The sequence below is a fragment of the Schistocerca americana genome, chromosome 1 (genome assembly GCF_021461395.2).
Source record: "Schistocerca americana isolate TAMUIC-IGC-003095 chromosome 1, iqSchAmer2.1, whole genome shotgun sequence".
In the NCBI taxonomy this organism is placed as follows: domain Eukaryota; kingdom Metazoa; phylum Arthropoda; class Insecta; order Orthoptera; family Acrididae; genus Schistocerca; species Schistocerca americana.
The window spans coordinates 990,876,210-990,900,474 of record NC_060119.1 but is presented as its reverse complement, the minus strand read 5'-3'; the positions used below and the strand labels follow the sequence as shown (position 1 = coordinate 990,900,474).

Below are 24,265 nucleotides of genomic sequence, written 5' to 3'. Positions count from 1 at the left end.
TAAAAAAAAATAGAAATATATGTACGGTATGCGCATGAGTGATATCATTCAACTGGCTCTTTCTGTAGCTTTCAAAACGCTTCGTCGCTATACTTAAAACACAAAATAATTAAAAGTAGTTAATTTCCTAGGCCGATTCAGTATCTTTCAACAGGTAGCCAAGCTTTCTAATTCTCTCTCTATGCTGGTCTGATCTTCTACAATCTTCTGGAGTACCACATTTCAAAATCTCTTCTCTTCTCTTCTCTTCTCTTCTCTTCTCTTCTCTTCTCTTCTCTTCTCTTCTCTTCTCTTCTCTTCTCTTCTCTTCTCTTCTCTTCTCTTCTCTTCTCTTCTCTTTTCTCTTCTCTTCTTATCTATATTCTGTCTTATGAAATTTCTATTTTCCCTAGGGATTTTGCTTTTAATTCGGGTCTGTGTTTTATATCCTCCCTGCTTCAGCAATCATCCGTTAATTTTCTGCTTAAACAACAAAACCAATCTACTACTTTTAGTGTCGCAGTTCTCACTCTTATTCCAACAGCATTGCCTGGTCTTTTAGGCTACACTCTTTTACACCTCCTTCACTTTCGTTGACACATATTTTCATAATGATAACAAACCTCCTCCTGAGTAGTTCCCAGCCAGAAATCCTCACGGGGGACTATTTTACGTCCCAAATCATTTACCAAAGAAGATGCCTACATAATTAAACCATACAGTAGAGCTGCATGTCTTCGTTAAACATACACTGCAGTCTCCCCTCGCTTCCAGTCGTTCGCAGTGCTAACGTATTAAATTAATGTGAACAGATGTTAAAATGTTAGACCAGCCAATCTTCCTACTGCTTTCTCAGCAACTGAAGCTTCTTCTTTTAAAAAATTCTCTATCTCTCTACACACGTCCCCCTGATCACAAGTGGCTGTACCTATTCTACAGTCACCTGCCCCACAGCGACACGTTCCACGGCTCGTGGCAAGGAAGAAATCTCCATGCCCAATAAGAACACAAATAATGATTTGAAATGTTATAGTTAGAAATGATTCTTCTAAAGAATTCTCGTAAGATGAATAGCTGCTGTCGGAAGGTTGAGAGAACAAAATGTCATCGATTTACCATATGGAGTGGGATCTGCTCCACGTCTCTATTGAGGAAGAGTGCTTGACTTTCTATAAAGACGATGTTCGACGTTGCAGGCAGTCCCGATGACCACTTATAAAAGGAGATAAATGGCTTTTCAGAATTCCAGCACAGATAAAAGTCAAATGTCTGTTAGTATTAATTACCACATCACAGAAGAAAATGGCTATAATTTCTATGATTAATTCCATGGGAAAATCCAAATACAGTCTTTGATAGCCTGTACATCGCAAGCTTCCTGTGACTATATAAATGCAACTATTGACCCCACACAACGATAATAGCCACACTGTATGGTCTCCAGTGGTACGGAACTGCCACATGCGAGCGAGCTCTTTATATACAGAAGTAATATGACAGAAATCGGACGCACGACGCGGGACGACGAACTATGATACACTGAAGAGCCAAAGAAACTGGCACACCTGCCGAATGTCGTGTTGAGACCCTACGAGCACGCAGAAGTGCCGTAAAAAGACGTTGCTTGAACTCGAATAATGTCAGAAATAGTTCTGGATTGAACTGAAACCACAAATCCAGCAGATTATGAGGGGATGGAGATCTGTTCTGAACAGCACGTTGCAAGAAATCCCATATATGCTAAATAATGTTCATGCCTGGGGAGTTTGGTGGCCAACGGAAGTCTTTAAGCTCAGAAGAGTGTTCCTGGGACCACTCTGTAGCAGGTTTGGGCGTCTGGGGTGCTGCATTATCCTGCCGGAATTGCCCAAGTCCGTCGGAATGCACAATTGATATGAATTGATGCAGGTGATCAGACAGGATGCTTACGTATCGGGGGTCCCATATCACTCTAACTGCAAACGCCGCACACCATTACAGAGTCTCCACCAACTTGAATAGTCCCCTGTGGACACGCAGGGTCCATGGATTTATGAGGATATCTTCATATGCGTACACGTCTATCTGCTCGATACGATTTGAAACGACATTCGTCCGACTAGGCAACATGTTTCAGTTGTCAACAGTCCAGTGTCCGTATTGACGGGCGCAGGCGAGGAGTAAAGCTTTGTGTCGTGCAATCATCAAGGGCACACGAGTGGGTCTTCGGCTCCGAAAGCCCAAATCGATTATGTTTCTTTGTATGGTTAACAAACTGACACTTGTTCATTGCCCACCACTGAAATCTGCAGCAATTTGCGTAAGCAATATGCTTCCGTCACGTTGAACGATCCTCTTCAGTCGTCGTTGGTCCCGTTCTTGCAGAATCTTTTTCCAGCCGCAGTGATGTCAGAGATTTGATGTTTAACAGGATTCCCAATATTCACGGTACACTCGTGAAATGGTCGTACGGGAAAATCCTCAATTCATAGCTACCTCTGAGATGGCTGTGTCCCGTCACTCGTGCGCCATCTGTAACACCACGTTTAAACTCACTTAAATCTTGATAATCTGCCATTGTAACAGCAGTAATCGATCTAACAACTGCGCCAGACGCTTGTTGTCTTATATAGGCGTTTCCGACCAAAGCCCCGTGTGCTGCCTGTTTACATATCTTTGTTCAAATGGCTCTGAGCATTATGAGACTTAACATCTCAGGTCATCAGCCCCCCGAACTTAGAACTAATTAAACTTAACCAACTTAAGGACATGACACACATCCATGCCCGAGGCAGGATTTGAACCTGACGAAGTTTGAAATACATTTATTTGTTGCTTGCTTTATTTGTTAATGTAAACTATATTATTATTATTTAGATGATGTGTAAAATTGACTCTATGTTACAAATAGGATTACCTCTTTCTGCACACCCATTCTGAAACATTCAGCTATACTCGGAAATATAAAGTAGTTTTCGATATTATTTTTATGAAAGCTCGATTGACTTATTTTGTTGCTTCATTATTGGTATAGAGGTTCAATTTCTGTGCTTCACTATTGTACGATTTACTGAAGCTATAAATATATTATTTCTTTCTTTGAAATTGACAGTTTATAAAAAGAAGAAAAATTAACGTAAATATGACCGGAATTAATTATTTCAAAAAAGTGGAGGGGTAAAGTTTCAATCACCGCTTCACAAAATTAAGTTAAGCTATTAATTTTTTTGTTTGTTTGTTGGTACAGGTATGTAGCCTTGGTAACGTATTAAATTCCCTTCGCCATAGTGCTGTAGATTTCCACTAGAGGGGAAAAATAAATTGATGCTGTCCATTGTGAAAGTAGAGCAGCACTTTGTAATTTATTTCTGGTAGCAGCGGAAATGTTGCAGTGCTGCAGGTCCACTCCAGATGACTTCTTTAGCTCCGTACATTAGCCTGGCACAGCTACAACGCGTCCACTGCTGATGAAAACAAACTATCGTACGATGCTTAACTTTACAAACTGATGGGTGATTTTATAAACAAATTTAGTTTTTTTCCAAAATAGGTCGTTTTATTTTGCCTACTCTAGTAGCGTGCTACAGAATTTTCAGCATGTACTACTACTGCTGGGTGTGTACAACATACAAAAATATAATTCTGTAACTTTATGTCTCCAATGCTAAAATTTTACGACTGCTCCTCTAATTTATTCTTTACTTTAATCACAACACATCATTAGCAGATGAAGAAATATTAGAAGTTGCGAACTACAGTACATACGTTAATGATACTGTACAACCTAAAAATTTTGTTTCGTGTGGTATATTTTGAAGTAGGGTTCAGTGTACACCAAATATTTTGAATGTGATTCTAGACCAAATACTCCTGCTCCACAGAAAGAAAGAAAAAAAGATATCAGCCACCATGTAGGAGCAGCAGGACGTGATAGAGCTGAAACTTTAAGGCAGCAAGGATATACAAAATACATTTCATATCTTGCAAATTCTTCTCAGTTTATATTTATGTTAAATCACTGTTTATGCTGAAGAGTCGAATTAATTTACTGATACTGGTTAGCACCAGATAATAACAATATTTTTGTACGCCTGCTTGTCTGTGCGTTAATTACAGTTGAGAACTGACAGAAAAGCTGACGTGGGGCTACACATTCCTCAGAAGCCGCTACCAAGCAAAAGAAAGAAGTATGAGCTTCAGGTGACTGGCGGATGCAGGTAACTTTGGTAAGGTTTTTGTAACATCCACTGAGATTCGTTCCTGAGCTTAAACGTAGATGCAGTGCATCCAGGAGGGAGTGGGCGTGTGTGGCGGAAAGGCACTTCCCTGTGTAAATCAAATGCATCTCTTTGCGGGGATTGATCGAATACCCTTCCCTCTGACCTAGAGATTTCAGGCGAGATCCATACTGGAGAATCGGGAGGTTATATTTTGAGAATTGTTGCTATTGGCACAGGGTGCACGTAATGTCGCTTCCCTGTGAACAGAGTTGTTTATCTGTTTACTCAAGTAACGATCCTTTACCTCTTTGTGGAGTGTAACACACCGTGAAGTGCTGATTTATAGAGAAATACCTGCGCCGAATTTCTGTTCCTGGCTAATGAACAAACAGATATCTTGTGTTCTGTCTCGTACCGATGCAATTACATAGCTATGAGTTTGTGGATGGTTTATTGCGCCCGAGGTACGCCACGTCCATCATCTGCACAGCGGCCAACGCCCCAACGAGCAGATCATCAGCGCAGTACAACTGCTGTCCATACTTCATTAGGTGATGTATGCACTGCGGTTCGATGGACGGAGATTCCTTCAGTTTACTCCTTCAGTTTATCAATGATCATCTCATAGTAAGAGACTCCATTATGGTTCACCACATGACTAGCCTCGTTGCGAAAGTAAGATCTCAGTGGATCGTATGTTTCCTTGTTTTCGTTATTGTTGATTCACCTGTCTCGCCCCTTATGTGCGGAGAGTAGGCTGCCAGCGGTACAAATATTCCTATCTTCGAACAAAGATTTAAAACGTACTATATTGCTGTGCCTGTATTTTTGCGATCTACTTTGCAATGTCCGTCAGATATGCATGCTTGTCTGCCAGACTTCCATTTGTCACTATCTGTCTATGTCCTGCACCACTTCTACAACTGCAGAGATTCCCCCACGGGGAGAAACATACGATTATATTAATGCACGGGTCTGTTATTTTGGACATGTCTGAAAAAGCAGATACCACACGAAATCAGGATGTATGACACATATTATGTAAATTGGAGAAAGAGGGAGAGAGAGAGAGAGAGAGAGAGGAAAGATATGGGAGGGACTAATGATACCAGCTGTATCAGGACTTTAATACGAAACAGCAGCGATGAGTGAAAATGTGTGAGGGCTGAGACTCGAAATCCGATTTCCCGCTTTACGTGAGCGGTCGCCTTAACCGCCTCGGCCGTCCGAGCTCTCCTTCAGTAGCGCCCCAATCTCCATACGCCACCCTATGACGTATGGAAGTTTGGGAGGGTCCTGGAGGTATTCTCACATGGCCGAGTCGGTTAAACAACCGTTCGCTTAAAATGGGAAATCCGGTTTCGTGTTCCGCTCTGGCAGAGAGTTACAATGTCACAAATACATTTAGCAGCTGGAGTCTGTTCATATTTGTAATTGCAAATACATTTGTTGTATTTAAAACGTAGGCGAAACTATATGTAAGTCTGCAGGCTTTCGCAGCCAGAGACGTTTAACATAAAAGTTTTCTGGGTGTGGTGCCACATCATACTGTGAAACAGCTTGATGAAACCAACGTTTCGGCCTAGGTTGCAGAAGAAGGCCACTGTAACCATGACTGAACTGTCGGCTATGTCCAGTAACAGTTATTTTGTAATATGATGTTGCGCCATATCCAGAAAACTTTTATGTGAGCAGTACCGTACAGGGTGAATTGACCAAATGGGTAAAAACTGCAGGAAACGAGCCATAGGGGATAAAGAGCAAAAACGATAATGTGGCTGCAAATGCATTCCGAGGGATATATACCCACTTGAAAGGGGAGATGAATGATCTTTGACAGTGAAAGTTACAGTGACGATTACCCACCTCGCAAGTGGTCCACACATTGTGGGCTGAGCCGTTGCTGATATTTCGCTGCCCATGGAGCTTCTCTATAGCCCAAAGGTGGACGGCATGGTGGTTGACGATACCGGCCGCCGGCCCACAGGCGTCACTGGATGCGGATAGGGAGGTGCATGTGGTCAGCACACCACCCTCCCGGCCGTGTGTCAGTTTCCGAGACCGTACCCACTACTTCTCAATCAAGTAGCTCCTCAGTTTGCCTCACAAGGGCTGAGTACACCCCGCTGGCCAACAGCGCTCGGCAGACCGGATGGTCACCCATCCAAGTACTTGCCCATCCCGACAGAGCTTAATTTCGGTGATCTGACGGGTACCGGTGTTACCACTGCGGCAAGGTCGTTGGCTCCTAAACGTAACCTCATATGTAAATATGATGGCTGACAGTATGCCCAACATTGTGCCGATCTAGGCAACGAACCTGCGACAAAAACGTCGCTGTAGAGGCAAGTCCGTATTTAACAAGGCATGCACACATTGTAGGTGATGTGGAGATTGAATGCCATTTGTCGTGCAGAATGTTGCACATGGTCGTCTGGCTTACCCCATATTCAGGGGCCACCAGCCTGGCGCTGAGATCGGGGTTACTTTCTAAGATCTTTTATCTCCTCATTTGGAACGCATAATACCCATACGACCCATTTTGCCCCTTACCCTTTGGGGGATTGCTTCCTGATTTTGTACCTAGCGAGGTGGCGTTGTGTCCATCGTCTCTAATCAGCTCGATGTCGACGGGACGTTAGACCCTAATTCACCTTCTTTCGCCAACTTATGGACGCTAATGGAGACAGTGCCAGTGGCACAGGTATAAAGTGTGTGAGAGTCACTGATAATGAGAGCACTGACAATAAGGAAGAGAGGGACATTTACAGGAGCAGTGGGGTGGAATGAATGAGACAGTAGCAGTAAGAGACAGAGAGCAAGAGGGAGACATTGACAGGGAGAGGCGACAGCAGTAGTACGACAGAACGCAGGAGACTGCTGCTACGAGATAGGAAAGAGTGACAGAGAGGTACATATAGATAGTGACGATGAGTTTGAATGAATGAATGAGTGAGAATGTGCAAGTCGGAGTGGATGGGTGTGAGTGACGCACAGTGATGGACTGGAGGGTGTGAGGAAGTAACAGTTGTGGTAGCGTGTGGGCATGAGAACAGATCTGCACGTCACAGTCTCATGTCTCACAGCCACAGTCACCGTCGTTCTGTCGTACTGCTAGTGTCGCCTTTGTCTGTCACTGTGCCGCTCTTGCTCTTTCTTACTGTTATTATTTCATTCATATCTCCCCACAGGAGCTCTCACACTCCGTCTCTCATTATCATTTCCACTCCCTCCTTTTCTTTGTTCCTCCCACGCTGGTACTGCCTGCTTTACCCATTTTCTAGAACAGTTCTATTGCTGTCAACTCGTTCCACTGCGATTGAGTCCCTCTCTTTCTCTCACACTGCCATTGTCTCCTTCGCTCTTTCTGTATCACATCGGCTGTCCACTATCATCCAGTATTTATTACTTTTCCGTCTCTTTCACACTGTCAGTGTCCGCTTTGCTACAGCATAAAAGAGCGCGAATATGCTCGCATGCCAAAATTTTTGGGAACATTTCTAATGATGATGAGGAAGGTACATGAGGCACCTCATAACCCACTTTTCAGTCAGAGTGTTTTAATAATCAGGAGCATATTCGCCATTTCTGTAATTCGAGAGGATCATTTTTCCGCTGGTTTCCATGTCTTCCCGGCTACAGCAGGACATGTCACTCATATGAAACGAACTTTATTGGTCAGTAGAGTAATATCTAGCATGTCAGGTACTCTGAACGTGCGTTTGAACGTTGACCAATGCGATGGCAGAACACGACTTACGTCATACACGCCATCTCCCTAGGTGCCATATTATCTCTCGTTTGTGTCATATATATAGAGTGCTCCACACACACACACACACACACACACACACACACACACACACATATATATATATATATATATATATATATATATATATATATTTACACTCCTGGAAATGGAAAAAAGAACACATTGACACCGGTGTGTCAGACCCACCATACTTGCTCCGGACACTGCGAGAGGTCTGTACAAGCAATGATCACACGCACGGCACAGCGGACACACCAGGAACCGCGGTGTTGGCCGTCGAATGGCGCTAGCTGCGCAGCATTTGTGCACCGCCGCCGTCAGTGTCAGCCAGTTTGCCGTGGCATACGGAGCTCCATCGCAGTCTTTAACACTGGTAGCATGCCGCGACAGCGTGGTCGTAAACCGTATGTGCAGTTGACGGACTTTGAGCGAGGGCGTATAGTGGGCATGCGGGAGGCCGGGTGGACGTACCGCCGAATTGCTCAACATGTGGGGCGTGAGGTCTCCACAGTACATCGATGTTGTCGCCAGTGGTCGGCGGAAGGTGCACGTGCCCGTCGACCTGGGACCGGACCGCAGCGACGCACGGATGCACGCCAAGACCGTAGGATCCTACGCAGTGCCGTAGGGGACCGCACCGCCACTTCCCAGCAAATTAGGGACACTGTTGCTCCTGGGGTATCGGCGAGGACCATTCGCAACCGTCTCCATGAAGCTGCGCTACGGTCCCGCACACCGTTAGGCCGTCTTCCGCTCACGCCCAACATCGTGCAGCCCGCCTCCAGTGGTGTCGCGACAGGCGTGAATGGAGGGACGAATGGAGACGTGTCGTCTTCAGCGATGAGAGTCGCTTCTGCCTTGGTGCCAATGATGGTCGTATGCGTGTTTGGCGCCGTGCAGGTGAGCGCCACAATCAGGACTGCATACGACCGAGGCACACAGGGCCAACACCCGGCATCATGGTGTGGGGACCGATCTCCTAAACTGACCGTACACCACTGGTGATCGTCGAGGGGACACTGAATAGTGCACGGTACATCCAAACCGTCATCTAACCCATCGTTCTACCATTCCTAGACCGGCAAGGGAACTTGCTGTTCCAACAGGACAATGCACGTTCGCATGTATCCCGTGCCACCCAACGTGCTCTAGAAGGTGTAAGTCAACTACCCTGGCCAGCAAGATCTCCGGATCTGTCCCCCATTGAGCATGTTTGGGACTGGATGAAGCGTCGTCTCACGCGGTCTGCACGTCCAGCACGAACGCTGGTCCAACTGAGGCGCCAGGTGGAAATGGCATGGCAAGCCGTTCCACAGGACTACATCCAGCATCTCTACGATCGTCTCCATGGGAGAATAGCAGCCTGCATTGCTGCGAAAGGTGGAAATACACTGTACTAGTGCCGACATTGTGCATGCTCTGTTGCCTGTGTCTATGTGCCTGTGGTTCTGTCAGTGTGATCATGTGATGTATCTGACCCCAGGAATGTGTCAATAAAGTTTCCCCTTCCTGGGACAATGAATTCACGGTGTTCTTATTTCAATTTCCAGGAGTATATATATATATATATATATATATATATATATATATATATATATATGTATATATATATATATATATGTACAGAGTGTTCCATTTGTCTCGACCACCCTAAATAAATAACTGTTTGTCCTTTTGTCCAGACGCAAATTACAAAATGTTTGAAGCAACTGATTTTTAGCCGTCAGGGGGACATCATCAGCATGATTGCCTCCGTTGTAGCTTTCGTTTTAACTAAATAACACAAAGCTAGATACTTTTACACCTCAGCCAGAATTTACATGCAGAAAAATTTTGCATGTGCTTCAGCACTACATCAAGAAATTCCCAATAAACTTTAAATGATAAAGGAGACATTTTACAGGATTTTCTTCGTGCTACGTCATTTCGTATACTGCATTCTCGCGTCACGCTCAATTTTAACTGAGTATTTTACGCGTACAAGTAAGGTAACTTCAAATCTGTATATCTCGGAAAAGGATAAACATATCAAGAAAGTTCGCGAGGACGTTTGTGAACGTGATCGTAGGAAAATATCTTAAAAATTTGAGCCGTTTGCTGCGCACAGCCGTCCTGGAAACCGTGACTCGGTTCTGGTGCCCAAAAACCATATTCCCATGAATTAAATTTTGCCTTCATAACCCTCTTAAGGCACGCCGTATGCCACATCTAATGCGAAAGAGCCAACCGATTTGTTCCATTTGCCCAACCTGCAAGTGTGTAATTTTCAAACTTTGACCTTCTACTGAACGATAGTCTCGATAAGAAGATCCTTCTGTTGGGTATACAAATGGTCTCCAGCCCAAGAGCAATGCAAAGCACTTTATCCTAGGAAAATCTCGGCGTTTTGGAACAAACACTCAGAAACACTGAAAATAGGGCACCAAGAGGGGAGCATCGGATCGAAATGAAATTTATTAGACATAATGGTAAGGAGTAGAGATTCAATTGATCCCAAAACGGAACCGTGCGACTGCTACGGTCGCAGGTTCGAATCCTGCCTCGGGCATGGATGTGTTTGATGTCCTTAGGTTACTTAGGTTTAAGTAGTTCTAAGTTCTAGGGGACTTACGACCACAGCAGTTGAGTCCCATAGTGCTCAGAGCCATTTGAACCATTTTTTTTATCCCAAAATCAAGATATGAAAACAAATACAGTGAGTACAGCTGGGCTAATACAGTACAAGAACATAAACGCACTTGACCAGCATTTGCTGCAATACATGCCGCAATTTGGTTCGGCATCGAGATGTTGATTAGACGTCTGATTCTGTCCTGAGGTAGACTGCGCCAGAAATCTTGAACAGCTACCACCAGTTCTTGTCAAAGTGACACGGCTCTATATGGGAAAGTCTGGGGAGCAGGCCGGCCATTGAAGCGTCGGAACGTGACACAGGAACCCTGGAGCAACTCGAGCTGTATGCGGACGAGCACTATCTTACTGGGAAAATGCCCCTGATAGACCATGTAGGAACGGTTACACATGGGGTTGAAGAACGTCATTAACGCTGTCCCGTTGAGGTTCCACGTACCACAATTAGAGGAGACCAACTATCGTAGGCTGTGACCTATTGCGTCGGCTGTGCGAAAGGTGCGGCGGGTGACAAAGTGGGTGAATCTGTAATGTTCACGATGCTGCCTCCACACCTATATGCGGATATCATCCGTCACCAAAACGAATCGGCATTCATCATTAAACACCACGTTTTTCCGATCTGTCACAGTCCACGTTGGTCTGTCTTGGCGTCACTGTATACGGAGGCTCTGATGTCTCTGCTTTAATGGAAACAGATGACGACGGTGCCTGGGTTGCAAATTGGCAGCCACAAGAGGTCTGGAAATGGGTTGTGTAACTACTGGCACTCGTACATCTGCCCGTATCATGGAGGGTCCCTGATCGCTTGCTGCACGATCCTTCGACTCTCTCGCCTCGTATTCTTCCCGATCGCTCCAGCCGTGGTAGGTCGCACGTGGAAGCGTCGCACGTGGTGCCATCTCCTGTCCAGTGCTCCCTAAGTCGTCTGATGGAACACTCCGATTGACTGACCGTGAGAGCCACACGGCGAGTCGACCAACCTGTGGTTTCTGTGCAAATCGGTAGGTGCCTCTCAAACTGGCTTAACTGTGACAATAGTCGTGCATTACGTCTACCTCTCATTGTGCTCGTATTGCTCCTCGGATCGACATGCGATCACCTGGTGTAGGACTTGTCCACTTTGCGCCGTATGAATAGCGCCACTACAGGGTCTATGGAAATGCGCATTGGCATCAAACATGGATCATTTGCATATCGTATCTCGCTATAATCATTCTAAAAATTCTCTCCTCTTTGCCTTTCTTCACTCTGGATGCGCTATGTTCAAAGTTCCTGAGAGTATTTATAAATAAGAAAAGATTCGATATTTAGAACTGTATTGGATAGTATCTTGCATCATACGACGGGTTTCTTGCTTAAAATATTAACGAGGCACTTCTTCTTCTTCCTTGGCTAAAGCTTGTTTCCTTCAGTACCCATCAGAATACTCTGAGCTTCTCGCTTCGTCTTTTCCTTGGACGTACACTATTTGTTTTACCAGCTGATAATTTATGGCTTATGACTTTCATAATCTATCCTGTCTAAGTATTCGTTCAATTCATGTTTCTCTTATCTGCCCACTCATTAGTGGAGTTCACTTTATGTACTTTTCTAATGCCGCGCGGGATTAGCCGAGCGGTCTAGGCACTGTAGTCATGGACTATGCGGCTGGTCCCAGCGGAGGTTCGAGTCTTCCCTCGGGCATGGGTGTGTGTGTTTGTCCTTAGGATTACTTAGGTTAAGTAGTGTGTAAGCTTAGGGACTGATGACCTTAGCAGTTAAGTCCCATAAGATTTCACAAACATTTGAACATTTTGAATTTTTGTAACGTTTTCGTTTCTCTCTCGACCTCGCAGTGTCTTCCATGCAATCCTCCGTAAAATTTTAATTTCCGTGGCTTCCAAAAGTCTTTTCGTTTTTAATAATTCCGGTCTTGTCGCAGTCATCTCGTGACTGATCTCACCATTGTTTTACATGTTTGCGCCTTTGCATCATTTCCTATGTGCTGCTTTTATCAAATAGTATCATTCTAAAACCGTACCACTTTATTTGCTTTTGCTACTTGTTCTCCAACATAGTTTTCGACATTTACACTGATGGATAGGTCAATACCAGACTATTTAAATGTCATTACCAGTTGAATACTTTTTACAGGTACTTTCAGTTTGCATCTAATTGGTTTCATAGATGTGGTCATAAATCTGTTTTTTTGAGTGGATATGACAATATTTAGGGTTTTGGCTACCACGTTAAATATATGTATAAGTTTCCATATATTATCTTCACTAATTGCCAGCAGAAGCACATCGTCAGCATAACAAGTGATACTGATGATTTGTTCGTACCCCATTGTACCAGCCAATACCATTTTTATCATCTCGTCCATGGCTATATTAGACAGTAGTGGGCTCAAAGAGTCATGTTGTGTAAGACCACTGTTAATTGCTATACAGCTAGTTAACCCGGAACCTGTTTTCCCCTGTTGGAACAAATGTCTTCAACTGTTCCTATTAAGTTGGAGGGAACTCCCGTTTATGGAGCAGGTTTACCATATCTCGAAGATTTTATCCGCTCAGGGACTGGGTGTTGTGTTGTCCTCATTATCATTTCATCATTATCAGTGGAAGGCAACGGAAAACCACCACTGGAATCGCTTCTCTAGACGCTCATGCAGTGGACCCCTATGTCGAGGCTTCCCCCATGACAAGACCTGCCGTATGGCAGAATACAAAGTTTAAGTTAACTGAATCCTATCGAAAGCCTTCTGTAAACCTGTCTAAGAATGAATACTGCGTCTCAACATGACCTACTAGGTCTGAATCCACACTGGCTCTGAGGAAGGGTTATAATGCTTTTTATTTTATTTTCTATTATTTTTTTATGTGTTTAAGAAGGGAACTAGTTACATTTATCCCTTTGTGCATGGATGGGCCTCTCTTATCTCCTTTTTTCTACATGAGAATTGTAATACTAGGTCTTGACTCGTCTGGAACGTTATTATCAATTATTACAATGAAATGAACACCGCCGGCCGAAGTGGTCGTGCGGTTCTAGGCGCTGCAGTCTGGAACCGCGAGACCTCTACGGTCGCAGGTTCGAATCCTGCCTCGGGCATGGACGTGTGTGATGTCCTTAGGTTAGGTAGGTTTAACTAGTTCTAAGTTCTATGGGACTAATGACCTCAGAAGTTGAGTCCCACAGTGCTCAGAGCCATTTGGACCATTTTTTAAATGAACACCCTTAGATGCTTACAGGCGTTGACATACGTCAACGAGGACAGATGAAAATGTGTGCCCCGACCGGAACGCAAACCCGGGATCTCCTGCTTACATGGCAGACCCTCTATCCATCTGAGCCACCGAGGACACAGAGGATAGCGAGACTGCAGGGATTTATCTCTGGCACGCCTCCCGCGAAACCGACATTCTCAACGTATTGTACCGCACTACATTCGTAGTGCCCCCGCCCGTTATACTCATTACTCGCGGCGCGTTGCCGATTCCCGTAAGAGTTCGGACACTGTTTGTGCATTCGCACAGAAGAAGAAGATGGTCAAGTGGCCGGTGAGCCTTCAGACATGTCCGAAAGAACAGCTACCATCTTAGTATATATATTACCAGTTATGGTGCTGTTAACCAGCTAGGTTTATTGTTCCGTTAGAGGAAATCCTCCACACTTCAGTAATTGATTAGGTATCCTATCTTTCCCAGGAAAGTCCCTATTTTTTAACATGCTAAACAGCTTCTTCTGCCTCTGGATGTGAAACATTTACATCATCACTTATTTGTATTCTGATCTCTGATATCTCATCGTATTCTGGGGATTTCTTACTTGTATATTACTCTGTTAAATATTTAGCTTATGATTCGTCATTTGTGTCACTCTCTTTCTAAAATTCATTTAACTGTTTATTCTGGTGTCGAATATTCTCCAAATTTGTTTCTGCAACCCACAGAAGTCAGTTCTAAATTTTTAAGATTTGCTGTTTACAACGTTTCACTAGTAATAATGATCGTATGGCATTGGTGGCCGGGAGACCACTCGCGGGGCAGTTCGGCCGCCGCACCACAAGTTCTTTAATGCCACTTCGGCGACTTGCGGGTGAATGAGGATGAAATGATGATGAAAGGCACACGAGACCCAGTCATCTCGAGGCAGAGAAAATCCCTGACTCCGCCGGGAATCGAACCCAGGACCCCGTGAACGGGAAGCGATAAGGCTACCGCAAGACCACGAGCTGCGGACGTTTCACTAGTGATTTTGTCTCAGTACGAGCTCTCAGTAAGACTCTTGTGTTTTAAGATAAGCACTTTCCCCTTTTTTTACACATTTCTTTAATCTCTTTCTGAAACCATGATGTTGTGTTAAAGCAGCACACTAGCATTAATTACCGCGGCTGACGCCGACTCTGAGCTCAGGCCACTCTGTGTATCCTCTTTAATACATGTACTTTAACAATGGAGCAGTAAATAACCCCCCAGTATGCGGGGCGGCCATCAGCGGCGGCGGTTTGGAGGCCCTCGAAATGTCAGAGGAGAGGCGGGCTTTGAGAAGGACGTTCTTGGCTGTTGCAGATCGAAGGCCCTCCAGAGGGGTTCGCCGGCCGCTGCTGACTGCAGCGCTATCTGAGCCCCACCCGGCCCGGCCCTGCCCAGCGCCGGCCAGCGGAGGCCCGGCCCAGCCGAGCGCAGCGCAGCCGTGCGCGGCGCGGCGTCGCCCTCGCCCCTCGGCCTTCGTCCTCTTCGGCGCCGCACCGTCAGCGATAAATCACGAGCGCCGCAGCAGCCAGCGGGGCTCCACGCCCACGCCGCGCCGGCTTCCGCGGGTCGACCTGCGCACATCGCGGCTAATATCTGAGGGCCCCGCCCCGCTACTGCGCTGGCCGCTGATATCGTCAACCCCTCTGCCCAGCTCTGGAGGTGGGACTGTCGCCGTGGAAGACTGCTGGGCGATTGTGCATTAGATTAGTTCTCTGCACAAATGATACGTATGTATTAGGATGCTCCACGTTATCGGAAGTAATTACAGCTGATGGGTATCCGCAGGACAGCTTACTATCAACGTCACATACTATACTGATCCTTCCTTTTGCATTGCTCAATCACTTATCTCTTTGATGTGTTTTTTTCAGTTCCTTAGCTTCGAATGAAACGAAATTCAGACTTGAATGTACTTGAGTCCTCGATTTCGCTTTGAAAAGTACCCGAGATCCTAAAATTCTAGACTAAATACGGACAATTTTCAGCGAGAGTGGTCTTGTTCATAGGTCACCTTGATCTCTTGTAAACCGAAACAATTTCAAACCTCTTCTGTTGCTGCGAAGACGAAAATGTCTGTTCGTGCATGGTGCATCGTGTGGGAGTGACTCTCAGGCGCACAGTGTTTTGTGGCGTGGTAATGACACTGCAGTGAAGTCCGAACGGCTGATTGGTGCTATCTGTGAGGGGGACAGCAGCGATTCGTCGGCGATGACGTGCGTGAGGGACGTGGTGCCGACAGGCTAGTGAGTCCCGTGGTGTAACTGTGGACCTCAGCAGTGGGCGCCATGGTGCGCGTCGAGCTGCAGACGGCGTCGCTGCTGAACGCGTCGGCGACGGCGGGAGAGGAGCCGCAGGATGCGCTGTCGGCCGGTGACGCGTGTGGCGGCCGCCGCGACTACCCCAGCGTGCTGGGCGTGCGCCTCGTCGTGCCCGAGTGGGAGGCTGCGCTCACCGCCATCACGCTCTCGCTCATCATCCTCATCACCATCGTCGGCAACGTGCTCGTCATCCTCAGCGTCTTCACCTACAAGCCGCTGCGCATCGTCCAGAACTTCTTCATCGTCTCGCTAGCCGTCGCCGATCTCACGGTGAGTCAAGCTCACTACTTATTCCAATGTACAAGGCGTTTACAAGGAGTGTCAGACCTCAACGCTCATTCAGACGAGGGAAAAGGTTGGAATATTTGTGAGACATTTAACAGACATACAGAGGATCTGTTTGGCGATTACGACGGATCATACTTCCAACCCTATTTTCATTACCAAAAATTGGCGCCGGTAATCATGGTTTGATTAAGGGACTGCGAGTTTGAAGTACGCAGAGTGCATTGCTGTGTAGCCCCTCAGGAGTTATCTAAAATAGAAAATGGATTACATCTGTCGATGTTGTTGTTCTGGACTTCAGTCCAGAGACTGGCTCTATGCAGCTCTCCATCCTACCTCGTCCTGTGCAAGCTTCTTCATGTCCGAGTAACTACTGCAACATACATCCCTCAATCTGCTTGTTGTGTTCGTCCTTTGGTCTCCCTCTAAGTTTTTTACACTCCACGCTTCCCTCCAGTACTAAATTGCTGAAACCTTCATACCTCAGAAAGTGTCCTACCAACCGATCCCTTCTTTTAGTCACTTTGTACCACAACTTTCTCTGCTCCCCAATTCTGTTCAGTGCCTCGTCATTAGTTACATGATCTGCCCATCTAATCTTCATCATTCTTCTTAGCACCTTATTTCAAAAGTTTCTATTATCTTCTTCTCTAAACAGTTTGTCGTCCATATTTCGCTTCCATACATAGCTACATTCCATAAAAATACTTTCAAAATGGGCTTTCTGACGCTTAAATGTGTACCTGATGTTAGCAAATTTCTCTCCTTCAGAAACGCTTTTCTTGCCATTGCCAGTCTGCATTTTATACCCTCCATACTTCGACCATCATCCGGTATTTTGATTCCCAACTAGCAAACCTCATATACTACTTGAAGTGTCTCATTACCTAATCTAATTCCCTCATCATAACCCGCTTTAAATAGACTACATTCCATTATTCTCCAGAATTACAATGTCATCGGCAATCCTCAAAGTTCTTATTTCTTCTGTCTGGATTCTCATTCAGACTCCAAATTTTTCTCTTGTTTCCTTTTTGCTTGCTCGATATGCAGATTGAATAACATCTGGGAGAGGTTGCAACCCTATCTCACCCCCTTCTTATCCAGTGCTTTCCTTTCGTGCCGCTCGACACTTACAACTGCCATCTGGTTTCTGTGCACATTGTAAATAGCATTTCGCTCACTGTATTTTACCACTGCCACCTTCAGAATTTGAAAGAGAGTATTCCAGTCAACATTGTCAAAAACTTTCTCTAAGTCTACAAATGCTATAAACGTAGGTTTGCCTTTTCTTAACGTATCTCCTATAAAAAGTCGTAGGGTCAGTATTCCCTCGTGCGTTCCCACATTTCTCCGGAATCCAAACTGATCTTCCCCAAGGTCGGTCCCTACTAGTTTTTCATTCTTGTGGAGGATTCCTGTTAGTGTTTTTCAGCCGTGACCTATTAAACTGATAGTTCGCTAATTATGACACCTGTCGGCACCTGCTTTCTCTGCAATCGGGATTATTATATTCTTCTTGAAGTGCGAGGGTATTTCGCCTATCTCATACATTTTTTCTCACCAGATGCAAGAATTTTGTCAAGGCTGGCTCTCCCAAGACTGGATTTTGCCTACTCCCGGGGCCTTGTTTCGACTTAAGTCTTTCAGTGCTTTATCAAATTGTCTGTCGACAGGGCACTAAATTTATTGGAGCTTATATCTCACCACAATGAAATAACCTTTAATTCAACGATTTGGTACCAGTCGTACTTTGAGTTAGATTTTTCCTTTTTTTTCACTTGGCCTTACAAAGAATAGTTAATATTAACAAATGTCAAAAGTATAAGCTCCCAAGAGATGTGTTTACTCTTCGGGGGTCAAAGGTAGAAGTTAATAGGTTTAAATGTTTTTGTTGTACGCTGCACGCAGTTTTGAAAAATTCTTTCTCCAGAAAACCTTGTTTAAGGTTTAGGGACAAATTTCACACGTATTATTAGTTCAATTTGCATAAAAACTAAATTTTATGATATATTTTTTATTTCTCTAAACAGAAATATAAAGTTTGATTTTCAAAATTCATAATGGCTAATCCAATATGGCAAACCAAAAATTATGTTTTGACCAATTTTGACCAAAATTTGACAAAAAAGGGTCTTCGTTGCTTATGTTTAGTCTGCAATTCCAGGACCATATATCAGCAGTTCTTATGCTCTTGTCCTCGGCGAGAAAAGTCGATTTGGCTGTGCTGGATACGTTGCGCTCGGCAGCCTGCACACATATATAAATAATTTTGTGAACTTGTCTCAGGACACGATAAGTTTTCTACGTGACCTGGGAATCTCCGGCTGAGAGCGCCCCATAGCGGCCGCGACACTGCTTCGAACAATGAGCTGTAGAAACTTTTCTAACGCACTGTTTATAAAAGCTTTTCGTCCCAACATTCTAGACACACATACTTTTCAAAAAATTGAAATAAATATCGAATTATATATATGAAGACAGTAACTGTTCTCGAAAGAACAGATTACTGTTGTTGGCCGTGCAGCTTTTTTTCCCTAGAATAAATGATGACTAACTGAAACCCTCAGCTGCCGACAGGTGTTGTTGATATACCTCGATGTGGACAGCTGAAAATGTGTGCCCCGACTGGGACTCGAACCCGGGATCTCCTGCTTACATGGCAGACGCTCTATACATCGGAGCCACCGAGGACACAGATGAATAACGCGACTGCGGGGACTTAACCGTTGCACGCCTCCCGTGCAGATGGATAGAGCGTCTGCCATGTAAGCCGGAGATCCCGGGTTCGGGTCTACATCTACATCTACATTTACATCTACATCCATACTCCGCAAGCCACCTGACGGTGTGTGGCGGAGGGTACCTTGAGTACCTCTATCGGTTCTCCCTTCTATTCCAGTATCGTATTGTTCGTGGAAAGAAGGATTGTCGGTATGCCTCTGTGTGGGCTATAATCTCTCTGATTTTATCCTCATGGTCTCTTCGCGAGATATACGTAGGAGGGAGCAATATACTGCTTGACTCTTCGGTGAAGGTAAGTTCTCGAAACTTTGACAAAAGCCCTTACCGAGCTACTGAGCGTCTCTCCTGCAGAGTCTTCCACTGGAGTTTATCTATCATCTCCGTAACGCTTTCGCGATTACTAAATGATCCTGTAACGAAGCGCGCTGCTCTCCTTTGGATCTTCTCTATATCTTCTATCAACCCTAACTGGTACGGAGCCCACACTGCTGAGCAGTATTCAAGCAGTGGGCGAACAAGCGTACTGTAACCTACTTCCTTTGTTTTCGGATTGCATTTCCTTAGGATTCTTCCAATGAATCTCAGTCTGGCATCTGCTTTACCGACGATCAACATTATATGATCATTCCATTTTAAATCACTCCTAATGCGTACTCCCAGATAATTTATGGTATTAACTGCTTCCAGTTGCTGACCTATTTTGTAGCTAAATGATAAAGGATCTACCTTTCTGTGTATTCGCAGCACATTACACTTGTCTACATTGAGATTGAATTGCCATTCCCTGCACCATGCGTCAATTCGCTGCAGATCCTCCTGCATTTCAGTACAATTTTCCATTGTTACAACCTCTCGATACACCACAGCATCATCCGCAAAAAGCCTCAGTGAACTTCCGATGTCATCCACAAGGTCATTTATGTATATTGTGAATAGCAACGGTCCTATGACACTCCCCTGCGGCACACCTGAAATCACTCTTACTTCGGAAGACTTCTCTCCATTGAGAATGACATGCTGCGTCCTGTTATCTAGGAACTCCTCAATCCAATCACACAATTGGTCTGATAGTCCATATGCTCTTACTTTGTTCATTAAACGACTGTGGGGAACTGTATCGAACGCCTTGCGGAAGTCAAGAAACACGGCATCTACCTGTGAACCTGTGTCTATGGCCCTCTGAGTCTCGTGGACGAATAGCGCGAGCTGGGTTTCACATGACCGTCTTTTTCGAAACCCATGCTGATTCCTACAGAGTAGATTTCTTGTCTCCAGAAAAGTCATTGTACTCGAACACAATACGTGTTCTAAAATTCTACAACTGATCGACGTTAGAGATATAGGTCTATAGTTCTGCACATCTGCTCGACGTCCCTTCTTGAAAACGGGGATGACCTGTGCCCTTTTCCAATCCTTTGGAACGCTACGCTCTTCTAGAGACCTGCGGTACACCGCTGCAAGAAGGGGGGCAAGTTCGTTCGCGTACTCTGTGTAAAATTGAACTGGTATCCCATCAGGTCCAGAGGCCTTTCCTCTTTTGAGCGATTTTAATTGTTTCTCTATCCCTCTGTCGTCTATTTCGATATCTACCACTTTGTCATCTGTGCGACAATCTAGAGAAGGAACTACAGTGCAATCTTCCTCTGTGAAACAACTTTGCAAAAAGACATTTAGTATTTCGGCCTTTAGTCTGTCATCCTCTGTTTCAGTACCATTTTGGTCACAGAGTGTCTGGACATTTTGTTTCGACCCACCTACCACTTTGACATAAGACCAAAATTTCTTAGGATATTCTGCCAAGTCAGTACATAGAACTTTACTTTCGAATTCATTGAACGCCTCTCGCATAGCCCTCCTCACACTACATTTCGCTTCGCGTAATTTTTGTTTGTCTGCAAGGCTTTGGCTATGTTTATGTTTGCTGTGAAGTTCCCTTTGCTTCCGCAGCAGTTTTCTAACTCGGTTGTTGTACCACGGTGGCTCTTTTCCATCTCTTACGATCTTGCTTGACACATACTCATCTAACGCATTATGTACGACGGTTTTGAACTTTGTCCACTGATCCTCTACACTATCTGTACTTGAGACAAAACTTTTGTGTTGAGCCCACAGGTACTCTGAAATCTGCTTTTTGTCACTTTTTCTAAACAGAAAAAACTTCCTACCCTTTTTAATATTCCTATTTACGGCTGAGATCATCGATGCCGTAACCGCTTTATGATCGCTGATTCCCCGTTCTGCGTTAACTTTTTCATATAGTTCGGGTCTGTTTGTCACCAGAAGGTCTAATATGTTATCCCCACGAGTCGGTTCTCTGTTTAACTGCTCAAGGTAGTTTTCTGATAAAGCTCTTAAAAAATTTCACTGCATTCTTTGTCCCTGCCACCCGTTATGAACGTCTGAGTCTCCCAGTCTATATACGGCAAATTAAAATCACCACCCAGAACTATAACATGGTGGGGAAATCTACTCGAAATATTTTCCAAATCATCCTTCAGGTGCTCAGCCACAACAGCTGCTGAGCCAGGGGGCCTGTAGAGACATCCAATTACCATGTCTGAGCCTGCTTTAACCGTGACCTTCACTCAAATCATTTCACATTTCGGATCTCCGTCAATTTCCTTCGATACTATTGCACTTCTTATCGCTATAAACACGCCTCCCCCTTCACTGTCCAGCCTGTCTCTGCGGTACACATTCCAATCTGAGTTAAGGATTTCATTACTGTTTACGTCTGGTTTCAGCCAACTTTCTGTCCCTAGTACTATATGGGCGTTGTGACCGTTTATTAATGAGAGCAGTTCTGGAACCTTTCTGTAGACGCTCCTGCAGTTTACTATTAGCACATTAATATTGTTATTCCCTGTTGCATTTTGCCTACTCCTACCTTGCCGCGTCTCAGGAGGCGTCTTGTCGGGCCTAGGGAGGGAAGTATCTAACCTAAAAAAAAACCATGTGCATTCCACACGTACTCCGCTACCCTTGTAGCCGCTTCCGGTGTGTAGTGCACGCCTGACCTATTCAGGGGGACCCTACATTTCTCCACCCGATAGCGGAGGTCGAGAAATTTGCACCCCAGATCTCCGCAGAATCGTCTGAGCCTCTGGTTTAAGCCTTCCACTCGGCTCCAAGCCAAAGGACCGCGATCGGTTCTGGGAACGATACTACAAATAGTTAGCTCTGATTTCAGCCCGCGAGCGAGGCTTTCCGCCTTCACCAATTCCGCCAACCGCCTGTACTAACTGAGGATGACCTCTGAACCCAGACGGCAGGAGTCATTGGTGCCGACATGAGCAACAATTTGCAGTCGGGTGCACCCAGTGCTCTCTATCGCCGCCGGTAGGGCCTCCTCCACATCTCGGATGAGACCCCCCGGCAAGCAGACAGAGTGAACACTGGCCTTCTTCCCCGACCTTCCCGCTATTTCCCAAGGGGCTCCATCACCCGCCTAACGTTGGAGCTCCCAATAACTAATAAACCCCTCCCCCCGTGTGCCTGCTCGGACCTTGCTGAAGGAGCAGCCACATGTCCACTCACAGGCAGAGCGGGCGATGCCACACGGCCAGCCTCCACATTGACCCTCCGCCTCGTGCGCCGCGAACGCCGCTGAACCCGCCACTCCCCTTGGGGAGAGGGTGGCCCAACCGCGCCCAGTACACGCGAAGATGTCTCGACAGCAGGGACAGTGGGTGAAGCATGTAACACCTGGGGTATACCTTGCGACGCACCAGACTCCCCACTGCCGCTACACTCCGAGGCAGCAGCCTGAAGACGGCTGACCGCGGCCATCAACACGCTCAGCTGTTCGCGAACAGTGGCCAGCTCCTCCTGCGTCCGTACACAGTAGTCACACATTTTCAGCTGTCCACATCGAGGAATATCAACAACACCTGTCGGCAGCTGAGGGTTTCAGTTAGTCATCATTTATTCCAGGGAAAAAGCTGCACGGTCAACAACAGTAATCTGTTCTTTCGAGAACAGTTACAGTCTTCATATATATATATAGTTAAAAGCTACCCAGCCATTGACCTTCGCACAGGTTGCCCAAACTCTTACGGGAATCGCCAAAGCGTGCGCGAGTAATGAGTAGTAGTAGTAGTAGTAGTAGAGGGGTTTTTGGGCGCACGACAGCAAGGTCTTCGGCGTCCGTTCAGTAACATAGGGAGACGGGTGTCAAGAAAAATCCCAAAACAGGAATATAAAGCGGAACATAAAACACGGGTAACAATCGTTGAAAAATATGTGCTCATCCACACCGAAGCGTGGGATGAAGCAGGGTATCAACAGTAAAACATGGACAACACAGGAAGAAAATGATAGAGGGAGCTAAAACAATGCAGCAGATGGAAGTGGCTGGCTGACCACAAGGAAAAAAGGGGAGGAGTCAGCCACTCTGCAATACACTAAAACCTCCAGCCTAAAAGTTTAGGCCAGAGTCGAGACACGTCACAAAACTTAAAAACCCTAGACACACACGTCTCATCATTAGCTAAAACAGAAGGCAGATCCCCATCAACTTGTGCTTCTGCCCGTGCATCACGGTATAAAATGCAGTCTTTTAAAATGTACCGGACAGAGATGTGCACACCACAAGCATCACAAAACGGAGGATCCTCCCGCCATAATAAAAAGCTATGTGTGAGAGGACAGTGCCCGATCCGAAGACGTGTGAGGGCCACCTCTTCCCGCCTGAGCAACCGGCAGGAGGAACGCCACGGCCGAGTGGTTGACTTTAGCAACCGCAGTTTATTGGCCGTCACCGCCAGCCATTCGTCCTCCCACAACTCCATGCACTTCCTGTGGAGTGCAGCAATGACCGACTGCAAGGGGATAGGACACTGGACCACATCCTGCTCGCTTGCAGGCCTTCTTGGCAGCCCAATGGGCCTGTTCATTGCCCCATATGCCGACATGATCAGGCACCCAGCAGAAGGATACCTCTTTACCACGCCGTTGGAGCAAGTACAGTTGGTCATATATCAGCTGGACCATCTCCTCAGTCGGGTATAGGTTCTGCAGTGATTGTAAGGCACTAAGAGAATCGGAGCAGAGAAGAAATCGATCGCCCCGAACACGATGCATCAGCTCAAG

General features: G+C 45.6%; 1 protein-coding gene and 1 long non-coding RNA gene across 2 annotated transcripts in view; both read left to right on the top strand.

Annotated features, from left to right (window-relative positions):
* Window positions 1–15,257, top strand: part of LOC124548590 — a 533,556-nt gene extending 518,299 nt beyond the window's left edge. The window contains exon 4 of the long non-coding RNA XR_006967708.1: window positions 15,141–15,257. This is a non-coding gene — a long non-coding RNA (uncharacterized LOC124548590). The remainder of the gene's footprint in view (window positions 1–15,140) is intronic.
* Window positions 15,258–15,348: 91 nt separating this feature from the next.
* Window positions 15,349–24,265, top strand: part of LOC124548574 (putative tyramine receptor 2) — a 96,820-nt gene continuing 87,903 nt past the window's right edge. Inside the window, exon 1 of the mRNA XM_047125181.1 lies at window positions 15,349–16,414. Coding sequence (XP_046981137.1) covers window positions 16,112–16,414 — 303 coding nt within the window. The 5' untranslated portion in view covers window positions 15,349–16,111. The remainder of the gene's footprint in view (window positions 16,415–24,265) is intronic.